General features: G+C 39.1%; 1 protein-coding gene across 1 annotated transcript in view; it reads right to left on the minus strand.

Annotated features, from left to right (window-relative positions):
• Positions 1-1,084: 1,084 nt before the first annotated feature.
• RSF1 (remodeling and spacing factor 1) overlaps positions 1,085-18,820 on the minus strand; it is a 67,856-nt gene continuing 50,120 nt past the window's right edge. Inside the window, exons 12-16 of the mRNA XM_053971073.1 lie at positions 15,991-16,058; positions 14,684-14,891; positions 12,769-12,992; positions 10,616-10,807; positions 1,085-8,883 (exon numbers count right to left, since the gene is read on the minus strand). Of these exons, the coding sequence (XP_053827048.1) occupies positions 8,312-8,883; positions 10,616-10,807; positions 12,769-12,992; positions 14,684-14,891; positions 15,991-16,058 (1,264 nt within the window). The 3' untranslated portion in view covers positions 1,085-8,311. The remainder of the gene's footprint in view (positions 8,884-10,615; positions 10,808-12,768; positions 12,993-14,683; positions 14,892-15,990; positions 16,059-18,820) is intronic.

Consider the following 18,820-nt stretch of genomic DNA (forward strand, 5'->3'; position numbering starts at 1 on the left):
TTAGAGAGGGAAGGCACATGTTTCCTCTAAGTTAGAATGGAACAGAATGGCATTACCTGAAAACTTTCCTTCAGCTCTAAGAGCTTTAAGAAGTGAATTCTGATCCAGCCCCAGTGATGTCTGAACACTGGATGTCCAACAGTGATTTAGTCAACCAGGGCCGTGTTCAGAGGCAATGGAGAGCAGCAGGTACCTTCACAGTGTTGTCACCTTAGCACAGAAGGCGGGAGTCACCATCCAGGGGAGCTTGTTTCTCTCCACAGCACTGCCTGCCATAAGATGGTCAGTTCAGACTTAGATGCCCAGAATCTGTTAAACATGGAAGTGTAACATTTTGGCAGTGGATTTGAAGCAAAAGGATGGATTTCACAGCAATTTCTCATCACTACAAAAACACACAGCAGCTTGACTGCAGCCACAGATACATTCAAAATAAAGACTGACAGGCTTCAGCAATTCACACAGAAAAGCTACTCCCTTCTTCGATTTGTTTCTTTCTCCCTGACTTGCTCCTGCTAAAGTCCTGAAATGTCATCCAGGTCCATTGCCATGTGTCAGAACATCTGCTTTTTCAGTGTGTCTCTGCAGACTTAATTTTTTTCCCCAATTTTTCCAAGTTTTACACATCTCAGCCTAAATAAATGAACCTGGCTCTTCCTTCAGGAGCACCATGTGGACACCTCATGGCTATCTTCTGGCACAGCCTTCCTGGGTACAGTGCTGGCTGCATGCACACTGGTTTTCGTCAAGTGACTGCAAAATCACTGGGAGATGAGCTATAAAAAGTATATAAAAGATGGAACAGAGAAAACTATAGTGAATGCAAAAACAAGTCCATCAGGTCTTCCCCACCATCAGCCAGAGCTGCTCAAAGAAAGGAAGGTTCTGTCAGTTGAGCTGCTATAACAAAACCAACATAAACCAGGAGTTGCCCATTCCCATGGCAGGCAGTGGCACCATCACGGGCTGGAACAATATACAGCAGCCGCTACTCAGTGCTTGCTCTAAAGCTAAAAAAGGTATGTGCATGTGTAATGCTCATTAAAAAGCACTTGTATCTGCAATACACATTATACTTTGTACATCAAGTTATTTCAATTTTTTTATTATGACAATTTACATGTCATATTTATATGAAAGAAATGACAGTAGATATTGTAACAAAACCATTATGAAAGAAAAGTTACACAATTAGGCCTACAAGCTATAAAATGGCTTCAGGCCCAGCTTATACACAAAGAGTTCTGACCAGACTGTAGTGAGAGACAACGCTGAACAATTCATTAACAAAAATATTGGCACCAGCCTTAACATTTCTTCTTACTTCATTTACAAGGAATACAGTATTTAAACAGTTGTGTACTGCAAATCTAAAAACATTAGCTGTTAATAAACTGCAGTTAATCCTTTGAGCACTATGCCACCATGATTTCCATCTTAAAAAGTTTTAACGCAGCATGTTTTACATGCACGTGATATTACCGGTGGGAGGGAAAAGACAGTGAAAGCACCACCCAATTTATGTGCAACAAGAATAACACTTCCAGTTTTTTCAAGGTATTTCCCCCCCTTCCCACACACACAGTGTGTGTCCCCTGGGCCCTTTCCCTTTGATATTGTAGCAAGTCATGATTGAAGAAAGACTGAAAAAAACCAAGGTTCAGGACTCAAAAAAATGCAAGAATTAAATGCTACATAAAGAGCTCCGCTTGTGGAACTTTACTGTGTTAATTCTTTAGAGAAAGAAAATAAAAGATGAGGCCAGCTGTGGAGACCATTTTTAAGGAACTCAAGGTGTCTTTGCAAACACACAAACAGCACACGGGAGCAAGACAAAACTGTATTTCATGTAAGCATATCGAAAATTTTAAGAGACCTGTCTGGCAGATTTGATCCAGTTGTCAAAAGAATACTGGAGGGTAAGCATCCACATGGGACACTGAGAATCCCCAATGTTTGTCTCACGGACAGGATCTGTGCCTGTGCGAGAACTGCCCTGCTCCCAGGAATGGTAACATCATGCGTTTGGATCAGTCCCATCCGTCCCCTGGCTGAAGCAGGAGCGCTGTGAAACACGAACAGGAACCAACAATTGCATTGGCAACAGTTTAATGGCAGTTAAATGCCAGTTAGGGGGAGGAGCATCCTTTGAGTGAATAGAGGACAGGAATAAGGTACTGTACAAGATTTTAGAGTCCATATAACATGTACAAAATGAAAAACTAAACAGGCTTACAGCTTTATGATTTGACTTCCCTTCCTACCACTACCTTGAGTGGCAGATTAGTATCTATTAAGGACTTTTAACTGTTCTAACTAACAAACAGTGCACTGGTTACTAGGTCTATAATGTTTTTGCAGAAGGACTTTATCCCTGTAGAACCACTTCAGTTCTGCCAGACTGATCCAAGTTCAGTCGTGTGGGACACAGAGGAACAAACAAGAAAGCAAACTGTGTGGACTCTGACTATCATCCCTGGAGACAAACATTGTCATAATATTCTATGGACTGATCCTAATTTTTTCTACATCCACATTGCACTGATGGAGGAATATTATTTATTCCTTCAAGGAAGGAGACATCAAGTACATTTTCCAGTTACTTTGAAAATCAGGATGAGAAAAGGAGGCTATTAGGATGATTCTCCTAAATGGAGACCTTCCTTTGGAAATCCAGCCTGTAAAGAGCAAGTCACAAGTAGCTTCTAGGCCTGTCCAAGACCTCTCTTGCAAATGGCATGAGTTTGCATACACACTATTCCATTCCACTTCCCTCCATGCATTCCCCATCTCCCTGTTATTGGAACAAGCATCCGAACAGCAGGAGTGAGTGACTGTCTGCACCTGGGGAACCAGTGAGACTGACTATACACAAAGTGCTGCAAAGTGCACAAAGTAAACCAGCCAAACAAACAGAGCTGCACCAACCAATGCTCAGCTCTCCTCAGCAACCTTTGGGGTTGTATGGAGCAACAGCAGAACTACTGGCAGGCACGCGTGCCGCTCTAACTGCAATGCTGTCCCCTCTCCTGCTCCTCAGCTCAGGTGTGGGGGCCCAGCACTTACAAGATGATAATCAAAAACCCAAGTTGTATGACTTGGCTTTAATGGCAGTTGAATCTGGATACTTTATACCACAGATTCAACTCTAAATACCTATCTACTGTAGAGTGTTTTATTCTTTCCCCCAGAAGCTCTCTGCAATCTTTTATTTACGTGTTATACTAAGCAATATACATCTTCTGCAATATACAAAGTAAGTTAAATTACTCTGAAGTGTTGGGACAATCATTCCCATGTTTTTGTTGTTTGGAACTACCTCAGTTAGTTACACCTAATCTAAAAGAAGAGCTTGGTAAGTGATGTGATTTTCCAAAGTGACTAGCAATCCTCAATACCCCAACTGCTGGGTCTCCAGAAATAATTTCCAACTGATAAATATTTCTGGTCTCAGACTGGGTAAAACATAAAAATTAGTCATACAATTTTTCTTATATCAGCATATACCAGCAAAAAAACTCCAACCAAACCAAACCAACAAAAAAAAACAAAACAAAACAAAAAAAAACCCAAAAAAAACCCACACAAATGGATAATTTCTGCTGGACTTTTTTTACTTTCTGCCTTCCAACATTTTAAGTGAGATACAGTCCCTATGCTAACTGTTAGGGAAGGGGAGGCAGAAGACACTATCAGCAAATGTGATCTTGATCCTGTAAATCCTTACTTCAGACACTACCCTAAATGCTTCTATGGAAGTTTTGAACACTTAAGTACTTGCAAAATTCTGCTGCCTTATTTCTAGAGATTCCCATACCATATTCAATGCAAATTTTTTCCCAAAGTTACTCTTTCATTTGAAGATACTTGATCTTCCACATATATTTATATATATTTAAGGATTTTATCTACCCACCAAATCAGAAGCATACATCAACTGCAAATACATACCTAGTGTACACACTGCACATCAGAACCACATTACAAATCTGTGAATAGTAGTCATTGCACATGTATCAAACCCAATTTTCAAGGCCTATATAAAGCTTTTTTTAATTAGATGATACAAATCTCTTTGTCAGACCAGTTCTGGGGGTGAGCATTACTGCCATGATTTATTAAAATCACTGTTTACAAAGTGAATTTTAAAAAGCAGGTGCTGTAAAAACTCCTTTCTTACTTTTCATAAAAGAAGATTGTAAAAATATGTGATTTGAAATAATTATTTGAAGGTTTAGACTAGAGCTTCCTACTGCAAAAAACTGAAAACCATGTTATTATAAGCACCTGAAAACACTGGTATAAAATGGACCCCATGACAATGAAGGATTAAAATTATTACACAGTTGCAGCATCTGGATACCAGTGTAGTTTAAATAATAGATGTGAAGAGAAATCAGAACAAGTGTGCCACTACCATACAATTTTTCTTTTGTGAACATACATATTTTGCCCCTTGAGCTTCTCAATGTAAGGTCTCTCACCAAGAGTTCAGACACAGCAATTAGAAAACAAGTCCAACTAAGTCATTAGCTTCCATAATACGGAGAGTAACTGAGACACTTAAAGACAACGAAATCTTGAAGGTGACACTTCAAAAATGAGCTTTTTAGAAAAAAGCGTCTCTCGTTTCTCTTAAGTGCTGCTAGACCAGAACAATCTGTTCATTCAAAAAAACAGTCATGAAGATGCAGTGATTTTAAAATGTAATTCAGCATGTACAAAATGAAAGTATCAAAGAGTTGATTGTTCAGCACTGACCTTGCTAACTAAGGGTTGTTAAATATGATGTCACTTTCCATCTTATATCAAGAATATGCTTGGGTTTAACAGACTCAACAACCAGAAGACAGCAACTGTGTTGAAACCAACCCAGTTGTTAATTCTATCCCCCTTCTGCTTGGATTAACACACCCCATTCATTATTGCAGTAGCCCCGCTTGTGTGCTTTTTGTTGCTGAGTCACAGAAACCCCACAAAGGGAAGCAAACAGCCAGCATTTATCTTGGAGGTACAAAACAATCCACTCCTCCACTTGATCTATATGTTCTTCCCAGCAGTACTACTTAGACTACACATAGAAATCAGCTTTCCCCCCATTCAGTTATATACAAAAGAGCTTGCTGGTAAAAAAAAAGACTTATTAGTGACAATCTGTGTGGAATAAACAAGAGTTTGCTGAATAAATGCTCGGCATGTTCAGCCACTAGCTGCTTGATCTCGTTAAAAACAATCCCTGGCCTGTTTCCCGTTTCCTATACAGTCTGAGCTTTAAGCCCAAACCTACACCTGAAGATCACTATTCAAAGACAACTAACTTCTGATCTCACACTGAGCACAGAAGGGCACAAGACCGTAAGGACAACAGGAAGACATTTTCACTCTGGAATCACATATACATACTGTAACAGCATGAACCCTGTGTGATAGCTGGCCTCTTGCCAGAAAATGCCATCTTCCCAAATAGGAGATGATACATTTTCCACCAAGCAGGAAGCCTTAAAAATGACAAAAATACCAAGTTTTAAAACTGTAATACTTTCCAGAGCATTTTTTGCAGTTTTTCCTTGCACATCATTCCCACTGATCTGAGGAGGAACTCTAGATCCTATGGGATGAAGCCATCTCAGGTACCAAGGGTGACTTAGAAGACAAAAAAGTTGCTTTTAAGAAGAGACCTATAGAAAGTACAATTCGGTAACAACTGGCCATTTTTAAAACAGGACACTTCTGATGCAAGCTTCAATGCTCCTATTTTGCTTCCTGGTCTTTCCTACTTTTACATTGCTTTAACTCAGTACTCAAGTACTCAATTTTTCTCATGATTGGTATATCCAGAATTGTAACTCTTTTGTATTTTCTTACACACACAAGTACCTCTCCACTAAGTATTTAGCATTTGAAGTTGACTCTACAAGCAAGAATGTTTGATCAGATACTAAAAGGCTCCATCAGGCAGAAAAAGAAAATATAGCACTGCCAAAACAAATGAGGAACTATGGATTCCACAGAGTTGATGGATGTGAATCAGTTTGCAAGTATTAAAAATGCTCAGCAACTACTATCATGGACAAGTGGAAGCCTTATGTTCTTACTTGTTCTAACATACAAGTATATTAGAATTCAGAAACACTACATTTATGCATCACCTAGGCAAAGAAAAGCACTAGAGTAGCTTAAAACGCTACATATGCTTTTAAGAACTCATTCTATGCTTCTGTGGCTCTTCACTACCCTTTTTTTATCATTTAACTGTTAATTGTTAACATCAGTAAGGTAGGAAAACATTTAATCTTTGATGAAATCAAATTGTCATGTAGAGAGTGATTTCTCTTTCTTTTTAATCACAAGCCTGCTTAGCACAGCAGATAATGAGCAAGTTCCATCTTTTTGCATCTTTCTGATCCTAGTTTTATAGCATGATATATGCACTGCTAGAACCCAAACAAGTAAGAGTCATGGAGTGGTTCTGACAGACTTTGGGGAGAAAGATGTGGGGAAACAAAACCAAGATTTTAAAGGCCAGAAGGTAGGTAAAATTTGGATCTAGGTTTTCTAGAGAGGTATTTAGTAAAGGCCTAATGCTGGTTTTAGTACAAGAAAACAGAAGTGCTTAATGACTAACTATTAAATACAGTATAATGGAAGGGAATCAGGTGGGGCAGGAAAGGAGAACTCACTCCTCAGTGGCAGCAGCAGCTTTGGTGCATCCATTGCCAGCAATGGACAGAAACACCAGTCAAAATCCAAATCTCAGAGCAAAAGGATTAATAGATGTGACTTCTTTGGATTTCAATGTTTGGCAGATCTGTTTGAGCTGTCTGTGTCCTATAACATGTACAAATGCTACAGCCTACATCTTAATCAGAGTAAAGAGAAAACTGAATGCTCTTGATGTGCCCCATGTTGATTTGGTGGGGTTTTTATTCTTCCATTGTCTTTTTTTTCCCCCTTGAATAAAAGCACATATCACTTAATGCCTGCTGAAAAGTTGATGAGATGTCTTGGAGTCAAGCGTTTTCTCTCAGAAACTCTGCCTTCTTGAAATCAGTTGGTCACATGACAGTTATTAAAATGTATTTTAAGAAAATTCTAATGGCCAAAGGCCAACAACTACATTCAAAACCTGCTAGTACATCCAGGTAGATAAGTAAAACCAAAACAAAAACACACACAAACCCCAAACAGGAAACCTCCAAAAGGAAAACTGTTCCATTTTTTTACTTCAATTTGAAGTAGATATTAAGGGCATGAATGGACCAGTCATGGTTTATTTGAAAATCCCTCCATCCTCTTATGCACTGTCATTCTGTGGTCAATGTCATTTGTACAAACACATTTTGTTCAGAATACCCCAACTGGGTATGAAACTCATGTGGCTGGACAGTGACTGCAGGGTTCTTTTGTCTGTATAAGTCTGCAGTGCTTACAGACTTACTTGACATCCAGCTTACAGACTTACTTGACATCAATACGTCCTCCCACTAGACACTGTGCATTGAAGGCCATCTGATGAACTGTGCATGAGATCACTTTAGAAATTCATGGCTAGAGTGTTTTGACTGTCAAAAACTTCATTACAGTACACTTCACTGTACAAACATTTTAAAGGATGTTTATTAGGAAAGTCTGCAAGTCATAATGAATAGCAGAGTTCTTGCTTATGGTACCTTCTTGGCCTCTAATAATTCTGTTTGCCTCCAGTATTAAAATCAAACTGCTTCCATGAAGGTGATTACTAAAATGAGCTATGGTATGTTAACCTACAACTCACAAAATGCGACAGTACAGACATTAATTTTGCTTTTAACTGTCTGTTAAGTTGTAATCTAAGTTGTGAACATTTAAATATAATATATATCTCATATGAAAAAGCTAAAGCACAAGTGCTTCTGCACCACCCCCCTCCCATCCCCCCACCCCTTGAGCCAAACCCACCCCAGTTCCGGTTTGGGCCCTGACTGATTTGGAATGCTTTCTTAGGCCACCCATTTCCACAAATTTGTATGCACTCAGGAAATATAAAGTCAAAAATATACAAATCTCTTGTTGTTATAAGGTTTTTGTGAGTGAAATTACCCAGGACCATGGACTTGGAAGGAAAAGGGGGGGTAAGAGAGGGAATTTACAGCAATTCATCTTCAAAGTTCAAAACTGGTCACTTCACAGAAAGACTGCAGGACTGGTGAAATTCTTGCTTCTAGAAAGTGATACTGTAGTGGAGAATTTTCTAGGAAAAATAAAACAACTTTTAATAACTGGCCCGCTGGTATGAGCTACCGTGGAATAAATTAGCACAAAAATGGAAGTCTTATAACTGTTCACTGTTACAGACGTAATCAACAAGGTCAGTCACTCTCAAAAGTTCATCTTCATCTTCCTCCGGCCCTACTGCTTCCTGCCCACTCCCTGTCCCATTGGGCGCTAGGCTGGCACTGGCTGTGCTGTCCTTGGGGGCCTGGGTCTTCTCGCTTGGCTTGCCAATCAAGTTCTCAATGGTTTTCCCTGGGCTCTGTCCATTGGTGGAAGGCAAGTCCACCAGGCTGTAGTCCAAAGGGCTCTCTACTTTCCCTACATTATCAAAGTCATCTTCGTCATCACTCTCTATCCGGTAGCAGTGCTTCTTGGGGTTGTCTTGGGGGGCTTGTGCTGCTGGCAGCTTATCTGCAGGAGCGGGGGTTTCTGCATCGTCGTTCGCGTTTTCGCACGCATCTTCCTCGTCGGTTTCAATTCGATTCAGGCGTTTGCGGACAGGCTTCCCTTCTTCCTCCTCATCCTCTCCTTCCTCGGAATAGTCGTCTGTACTTCGCCGACGTTTTCGAATCAATCGCTTTGACTCCTTTGTGGATTCATCATCTTCAGAGTTCTTAGATGTGTAGCTCTCTGGAAGAAGCAGCAGACTTAGAGCCATTAGCAAATCTCAGTGCAACATTTATTGTTCATCTTTCACACTCATTAACAAGACAGCTCTCTGAGCACACACATTTCTGTCTCCTTCCCCTGGTTTCCCCAACCAAGCCAAGAGGCTTGCATTCTTTTTACTTTTTAAATTAACTTCTAATGTAGCAAGTATTAACAATTTATGGATATTCTGCTTCCAATCTGAGGAGTACCAGAGGCTTTGGAAATAGGTGTGTTTTCCCCTAAAACTGGTAACTCCATGCTGGGAATAACGCAGAACTGCATTCCTTATTTCATAGTATGTACTTCATTTGCACTCTGACAGAAACTCAGAACCCCAGTAAGTTGGCTGCTCTATCATGAAATTCATGTATTTACACACACACATGAAGCTGTACTATATCCCTGCCATACCCAAATTATATGCAACTTCTTCTAAAGTAAAGGAAAGCAGCCTGTCACCTGAAGGTTGCTGCTGTTTAATGGGAGGCTTGGTGTTTTGGCAAATTGGAATATTGCCTACACCCTGACGGCGTTTACACTCATCTTTGATGGCTGCGGTGAGAAAAGATGGAAACTGAAAAATCAAATGGCAAACAATTTGTTGTCTCTTTGTGATTCCCATTAGAAATCATGGGAATTTTCATTTTAAAGGGTATTATTTAATGTAGATTCAAGTTGATTGAGACTGTCAGTGTTCCTCTATTTTTAAAGTAATTACAATTCCAGTAACACTGTTACATGCTTTACGATATACTGTGGGAACTGTGTGAGAGTGCTGGAAAGGTGCTAAATGGTGCTGACTTTAAGACATGGAAAACCAATACTTAAAAAAGCTGAGGACATGGGACTTCATGAAGAAAAGACAATGTCAACCAGGGAATGTTTAAAGCCACCAGTGCTGGAAAAAAAAGCCACCACAGAGCCTGAGAACAGGCTGTACTGAAGATCATGTTTTTGAGACACTACAGACTTGCATTACATACTTGTTTCCCCTCACCTAGAGGATACTCTACCTCTCTGTAATCTCAGGACAGCCCTTCCAAAACTGAGGCACTCAGGCTGCCAAGGATGGCTCATTTTCTGAGGAAGCCTGGTATTCATTGCAACCTGCACCATTCAGCATTCAGAAAGCCAGACCTAAGGTCTGATAATCCAGGCCCTCACAATCCAAAACAGTCAAAGTTACTGGCTGATTTTGTAAAAGCTAATTAATAATAAATCACAAAACACACCAATCACTCATGGTGTTCCTGACATTACTGAGAGAGGCTTCCTCTGCACTTGGCACAGCTCCTTAAACAGGAGATGGAACGATTCTGAACCACCAGCACAAACACAGTCAGGGCATCAGAGGCAATGCCCTTCCTCTTACATAAGAGAATCTTTAGAGACTAGTGGGATGCAGCTTCGTGACCTCTTAACAGAAGAGTGGTGAAACAGTTGCATTGGTGCCAATTTTGGAATCCCAACACTTTGTGTCAGGCACAGTAAATTCAGACCTGGAAGTCAGGATTAGGGGCACTAATAAATTTGAGAAGTGACTCAGTGCATCATAAACTACCAGTGGGCTGTTTCAGAAGGCAAGAGTTTCTGAGAAACATCAAGTAACTCTAGAAAGACAGTTCTCTGAAATCTTGGAATTATATAACTTTCCCTTCATGCTGATGATGACACACACATGCTCCTGGAAATGCTGGACTGTTTATTTTACCTTCACTATCTGAAGTGGAGAGCCTGCGTTTATGGACTCTTCTCAACTCCTTCCCATATCGGACACTTTTCTGTGAGCCATCGCTTTCTGAATCTTCCTTATAATTAACTTGTCTCTTCTGATTCCGTCTTGATCTTCTCCTCCTCGTTTCCAGGTAATCATCATCACTGTAATCTGTATAATCACCACTCTCTGTATGGAACAAAACAGTCATGTGCATTAGTTCACCAAAGCAAAACTGCCTCGCATAAAAAATTTAGGTAAGTTTCCTAATTCAGATAGTTTCCTTACGGTGTTTTTGTTGCCTCATCTCTACTGGTGTCAAGACGTCTCTACAATTCCTGACAGTGGAAACAACCTTACTGAATTGGAATTGATGGCACACATTAACAGTGCCTCAGGAGAGTCTGTTCTGCTTTTAAAATTTAAATAAAGTGTACTCTACTAGAAGACTTAAGAATGGGTAGATGAAAAACGACTGACAAGATGAAACTCCAATACCTGAGTTATATAAGTTAATAACAAAAACCAGTTTCCCTCAATTGTGGGTTTCCTTAAAACATAAGCCATACAGAAGAAACTTACCATCAATCACAGTTCTTCCTGCACCAGTCTACTGCAGCTAGTGTCTTCAAAAATTAAATTTATTTACATCAGTTGAAAATAGCCTCAAATCAACTTCATCTACTTTTCACTGAGCTATGCCAAAACAATTATCCCAAGATACATTTCTATAAAAGTTACATATTGTTCCTAAGTTTGAGCTGTGGCTCATGTCAATCTCTAAGTGGCATCCTCTTTACTTCCTAAAATATCAGATAAAAGAAACAGAGCAAGTCAGCAAGAACAACCAGCTTCACAAAGAAATTCCATCTCTGGAGATGGATCTCTGGAGACTGAAAATAAAACCTCTTGCAGGGCACCTAATTTCCTTAGCTCAAAACAGGCTTAAAGCAGGATCTTAACGGACAATAATGAGGGTAAGAGAAAAATAGAAACACACAGTTAATACTATACTTTTAGATATATATGGAATGATACTGGAATCAGTTGATTTTATCACAGATGTGTGTCCACCAGGAAACAAACATTTGTTCTTGTGCATTACAGAACAGATAAGCAATCTCTTTAGGCTTCTGCCAGTATCTTCATTGATAAGAGCTTATGATCAGTACAATGATGCATTGAGGACAGGGAAACAACAATCACTCTAATCACTCATATAATTGTCTTCATCTGTCCATGTACAAATCTTCCTTTTGGAAATCAGTACTCCAAAGCAACTTACTCCAACATGTTCATCATCTATATTCTAGACAGACAGAACACAGGAAAGATAACACACACTGCAGTCAGTTAACACTCCAGTGTAGTTAGAACCCTAAGTTCAGAATAAGAGAAAAAATGAGTGCTTATGTATATGGCACTTTCTAGTCTGTGTCTCAAATGAAGCAGAAACAAGGAGGACAGCCTTCAGAGAAAGATGCTGATCATGAAGAGGTTTATGTAGTGCACAGGTACTATTCTCACACTTCAAACCACGCCAACAGAAAATGAAGTCGTTGAAAGACAAGTAGAATAAAGCAACTATTAGGTTCTCCTGCAATGCAAGAGTCTTCAGTTACTGAAGATTTTAAGGATAATTTTAGGTGAGAGAGATTCAAGGTGTCATTCTTTATTTTCAAGCCTCCCAGAAAACACAGAATGCCATAGAACTGAAGTTTTCTTCTATATAAAAGTGACAGAAAATGTTTCTTTCAGATTTTTTTTCATAGGTGTGTTCAGAAGGTCTTCTACTAGCTATAAAGAAGCACACTTTTGTCTCCATCCTCTTTCCTATAATCATAGGATGCCAAACAAGAGAGGTACAAAGGTAGCTGCAACTATCCACAATGGTGGCCTCTAGAATCACAGCACAAGCATTTATTTAAATACATCATTACCTAGAAATGCCAAGAACCTAGTGCTCAATATCAGTTTTCTGAAAAATACTGACAACAGAACAAGTATCAAATGGCTTTACAGCACAGATAACATCTGACTTGACCAAAGCAAGCAAACAAGCTAGTCAGTCATGACAGAAGCTCAGATTGCCATTCTCTCTCTCTCTCCAGAACAGAGTACTTAAAATATCAAAGATTGCTTATACTCACCAGATTCTCTACTTGAATTGTCCTCAGACTCTTCATCTTCGTCATCTTCAGAGTATTTTTTCTTGACTGTTTTCCTTCGTAACCGCCTGCTCTGCCTCATGGGCCTGGAGAGGTGTCGCCTGGATATGCGGGCACAGAACTCGGAGTCACTGTCCTCATTTGATGGTGGGTCATCTTCACTTTCATCCAGATTTTCCTCTGATATAACAAACTCATCCTGAGATCTGTTCAAAGAAAACCCCCAGACAACAGAGATAGGTATCACAACCAAAGGATTGAGCTAGTACTTGTATTTTACAAGCAAGTGATAAATATCATTTTACACAAAACAAAAAAAAGCACAAATCTTATAATGAGGAGCAAAGACCCAGAGAGAACAAGCTGTCATCACTAACATGAGGTTTCAGCTGTGTATTTGGGGCATGGCTCTACAGTGCATGACATTACACAGCAGACTACAACAGCAGGTGGATATAAACACTCTGTCAAACCAACACTGCAGGTGGTATTAACATAGGACAGATTCTAGAGTGTTCATATTGTGCATTGCAATGTAATGTCTGCATAGTAGTAACTGTGGAGGGAAAAACACATCAACCATGTCCTAACGAAGGTGACCTTTCCCTCACAAGCCCAGAACTGTCCTACACAATTTCTGAGAATTAGAATATTGTGTATTAATACAAAACTATGACTCTAATGCAAAACGTGCACCTCACAACCTTATACACTTGTAACATTCCCATAACTTCAAGTGAGTCAAGGCTTTTTTAAAAACCATTGAACACTGAAGGTATACAGTCACTTGCATTTGGCTTCCAGCTGAATCTAAATTCCACTGTAAGATTCAGAAGGTCCTAAGCAGAGGATGGAGTTGAAAATGCATGAGCACACTTTAACAGATCAATGCACTATTAATTCTGTGACATGTCCACAAGCTACACTCATTGATTGAAAATTTCCAGCACATTATTCATGGTGCCACTGAAATGTCCTCAGCATGGTCACAGGTGAAAAACAAAGCTCAAATTTTGCATTTATCTTGTACAGATTTTCCATACACTTAGTAAATTGACACAATGATTGATGTAAAGCTTTAAAAGTTGCTGGTAAAGAGCCTACAGCCTCATGCCTGCTTTATTATGTTGCGTCATTGAGGCATAAAGTTAATCTAAAACTATCACTTTTTCTAACATCAGTAATTGTTCAGACTGAATGATGAGGAAGTCTCTGGAAAGTGAGTTTCAGTCAGCTAGAGCAATGATATGTATTTGTTTTCTACAGTATAAGCCACTTCTTTGACTGTTTTCAAACTACCTCCTTCAGAGCAGCAATCAAGAACTAATTTCAGAATCTGTCTGTCAGGTTTTGTATGCTCTAAATAATGAAAATTTTCCTCTTCCAATTTCTAAATGACAATCAGGCCAAAATAATCCTACAAAATAGGAATTTTCAACTCTATTTTTTAAAAGGGAACACAACCAGTCTCATTTTATCTACATTTTTCTTACAGATTTCTGCTCGACAGTCATATCAGCCAGAGAACTGAGTCCACCTGGCTTCTTCACTAACAGAAGCCTGTAGTGAGGCCTCAAACATCACAGTAACGTTTCCAGAATGTATTATGCTTAAAATACAGGTTGGATGATGTCAGCACATGGATCCAGAATGCAGTTTTTCCAGTACAATGTTCCCCTAAGCCAGGAGGACTCCATGGTAGGGGGTTTGGAACTAGGTGATCTTTAAGATCCTTTTCAACCCAAACCATTCTATCATCCTCTAACTTTTACTGGCAATGTGCAGTGCCATTCCAGCACGGGGAACATGCTCCTGGTGATCTTTTCAGGGGCACTGCAGAGTCACAGAAGCCTGCAGAGGTCAGTGACTTGTGGTAGAAGTTAAATTGCAGACCTACCCATCACTGATCTTGAATTCATCCTCACTCTCTTCTTCATCCATGTTACTGTCACTATCCAAGTCATTTAGTCGCCGTCGTTTCTTGCGTCGTGCTGCAGCAGCCCTTTGTGGTCGCTTGTTTTCCTTCCTTTCTTCCTCTAGGATTGTGGAAATGTCTTTTCCACGGTGACCTGTGATATTTGACATGTCTTTGCCTCTGCCAATGCCTGAATTCAGTGACAGAAAGGGGAAACAATAGCAAGTTTATATTCTTGTTTAACTTTCTACGGATCTTTCTTGCATGCGCCTACCTTCCGTTTATTTTCTGTCAAGTATAATATTTTCTTGTCAAGCAAGACTCTGTCCAGAGTCTTGCTGCTGACATACACACCCCAACTGTGGTCACTTGGAAATACTGAGGTCCATGCAGAAAGTCATGGTTAAGTGTCTGCATTCTTATGCTCAACCCCAACCCACATTATTACCATGCCAGTGCTTTTGAGAGGGCAATTACCAGAAAATACACTTTTTTCATAATGCTGAATATCCTTCTTGGGAGATGAAGGATTTGAGTTGTGGTTTGGCCAAAAAGTGGAGTTTTGGAAAAGGTGCTTTAGTGTTGAGACTTAGTTATGTGTACTGTAATGGACCTTGTGTTACACACCCACAGAGTTTCAGATTGTCTGCGTACATCCACAAGCTTCTGAATCTGGTAAGTGTCTGGAGATGCCACAGGCCAAACAACTGAGGGACAATGTTTCATAACTGTTTTCTTCAGGCAAGTTAAGGTGATGCAGAAGCACAAATCCACCTCCATCCCTCAGATAGTGCTGAAGATCTCTGGTTTGGTCCCATGTCGCCTTAACAGGCAACAAAGAACAGAATTTCACTTTTTTCATGTTCAGATGAGAAGTGCTAATAGAACTGGATGAATATTAAGACAATTTGGTATACCCAGTCTTTTAGGAGATCCAACTGCAGACCAATTTGTGAGCCCTCTTTTTACAGGGAACAAATGTCAATAGCACTGCTGCCATTCCAATCTCAAATCCAAAACTTACTCATTACATATATAAAAACCTGTACAGGCTGGATTTAACTATCAACTTTTACTAATTGTCTGACATCTTTTGGCAGCATGAGATGGCCACTCCTAAGGGAAATTATTTACTTCACATCCAAAAATACAGCAGCAAAAAAAATCCCTGGCAAACTACAGAGTTTAAAGGGAGAGGGTTTTATTTGTTGCTTCTCATATCAAAATAAATTTGCTCTCCATCTTCTTATCACTACTGCAATGCAAAACAAGTAACATCAGAAACATACCTCCTCCATCAGCCTCCTTGATATCATCTTCAATTGCCTCATCAATTGCCTCATCAAATTCATCAAACCTAAAAACAACAGCTTCCATTTACCACTTTGAAGTGAACCTTAATTAAATCTTTACAAAAATATACCTCAAAATCTGAAGAAATTACACTGCACAGAGAGTGGGCTGGATACATAATTAACTAAAATAATGGGCCAGAATTTTTTTAAATGGCTATTTTATTATCAAAGTTGTGTTTCTTACTTCTATTTGCTTGTGGATTATTTACCATTGCCTGTCTTACTATTGACTTACATGAACGAAAATCCCCTCCCCCATTTTACACAACAGGCCTCTGAATTTAAACATATATAATCTGAAAGTTCTTTAAAATAGTTTCAATAGCATTTTCACACAAAGTATTAATCATTTTTCCACAAATTCTATTAGATGACATTAGCTCTACCAACTTTCAAAACAGCCTGAGAATCATCTATTAAACTCAATATACAATTCTTTTTTCTCTCCATATTTTCCTTCAGAATTGATTTCACATAGCTGCTTTGTACTCTTAAAGATCATGATACTTTATGGATCTGCAACATTCTAAGCTGAACAGATAAAATACAACACAAAGTACAAAGTTCCTCATAAATCTACAAAAATAAGTTGTAATGCAATGTTACATAACTGAATAGGACAAGCAAAAGCAGTGTCTTTGCGTGTGCTTGTCCTGCAACAGCTTTTATAAAACTGCATAACTGAGTAAAACTGCACCCTGAGTAACTCATTTAAAGAGAACAGCAAACTGAAGTAAAAAGATCCAATCCTTGCAACACAGATGACCTCAGTTTGTTTCTTCAGTTATGAATACAAATTCCATAAGAACGGATTGTTACCTGTTCAAAAAAATGGATGCCTTGAGCTCCAACATGCAAAAGTACAAATTTTATTAACTATATAGAAAAGACTTTTTATTTAGATGCAAATTCTTCTTGTTTTTTAAAAAGTTAATTTTTTGTATTTTTTTCAGATACAGACAACTAACAACTGGACAATACGGTCATTAAAGATTCCACTTTTCAGTCATGAAAGAAAGATTACAGTTATATTTACCTTATTCCTCCATAGGAACCTCCAGCAGTACAAGAAAAAAATGAATCTAATACTTTACTCTGTATTCCAATAGTAAGCATAAAACACTTTCTCCTTTAAAAATAAGGTGATGGACTTCCGATATCTTTATATTCCTTAGGAACAACTGCATGCCACTCTCAAGGCTGCTTTACCCAGCAAGGCAATAACTCTGATATTATTCCATCAGTAAGATTAGTTCCACATTACTCAAACAATTTTCCCTCCACACAGCTAAAAATATCACCCTCTTTAAAATGTGTGAAATCACTTAATGCTTTCAAACCACTGCTAACAAATAACCTGAGCTCAGCCACAGGTGAGCTGACAGCTGCTTGTCTATTAAGTGTAATAGAACATAATTTCTTCTGCTGCTGCTTTTTTCATGATGCAGGTTATTGCTAACTTGCTCAGGAGAGGATTCAACAGAAGGATGATACAAAGGAATTACAGATCCTTTAGAGAAACAGGATGTTCCACAATACAGATCTGTTTCCTAGTGGAATAAGACTTCAAGCATTTATTTTCCCCTGCTGTCACAACTCTCAGTGACACCAGTGGAACTTCACTGCAGACATACAAATGTGACACACTGGTATGTGTAATATTTTCACCAGCTCAAACTTATGTGTGTGATGTAGTCTGTAAGAAAGATTATCACTTTTTATCAGAACACTGATTTTTCTGAAACATTACATTCAGTAAAAATTTACTGTCAGTGCACAGCATGGGTCCTGCTGAAGTTGTGCCACACACACCCTACAGGCAAGGGTTTTTTTTTCTCCTGGTCAGATGCTGCCTGACCTGGCATTAACATAATAGCAGATCCGTGTAGTTTTGCCTGTAGCATAACATTATCTACAGGAATGCTTGATTTCCCAAAGCAGCAATGGCATTTTCATTAGTGTGACTTCTGCCGTTCATTCAAAAAGTTACCAGAAATCCAACAGCTAAGCAAAGTCAGAGTGAGTGTTCTGACCAGGCTGGAAAACCCAGCCTATACAAATGCCATGCCTCTCCTCAGCAGCCAAACCAGGCTGACTATAAATTCAATGATGGTTATCATTGGAATGTTTACTATTCTAGTATTGAAATGTTATAATTTTTGACGATAAAGGTTTACACAGAGCAACTACTGGAAAGATAGAAGTTTTTTTTTTAGCATTCCTGATGCAACCGGGACAAACCTCCACAATCTCTCAGGAAACCACATTATCTTCTAATCCCAAGGGCATTTTACTTGCCTGGTGGACTGAAGATGATACAGTGTCACAAGGTATTATTTAGAAAGCCATCTATAAAAACAACTTGGTAATACACTGAAAACAAAAGCTGTTATTAAAATCATGCTGAATTTTGAAAACCTTAGTGAACTATTCTACTTTCAGAATGCAGAATCTTGGCACTTTCATTTACTAATTGAATTTTTGTCAAAATTTCTTTAAAGAGTTACAGATTTCTCTAAAGAGTTGCATTTTTAGATGCACTGTGTGATAATCACATTGCAAGCTTCATGCCCCTTTCTTGTAAGGAAGGTCTAAGGTGGGGAGAGGGAAGAGAGCAAGGAATTGAAGGCCTTTAGACACAAGCAGAAGTATCCCTTGCAAGAGAAAGGAGAGGTTTCATTCACCTGCTTTAACTCACTCTAGCAACTGCAGTAGTACCAAAACCTTCTCCAGTACTCCTGAACAAAACACCACATAAGTTTTC

Source organism: Vidua macroura, chromosome 2 (assembly GCF_024509145.1).
Source record: "Vidua macroura isolate BioBank_ID:100142 chromosome 2, ASM2450914v1, whole genome shotgun sequence".
In the NCBI taxonomy this organism is placed as follows: Eukaryota; Metazoa; Chordata; class Aves; order Passeriformes; family Viduidae; genus Vidua; species Vidua macroura.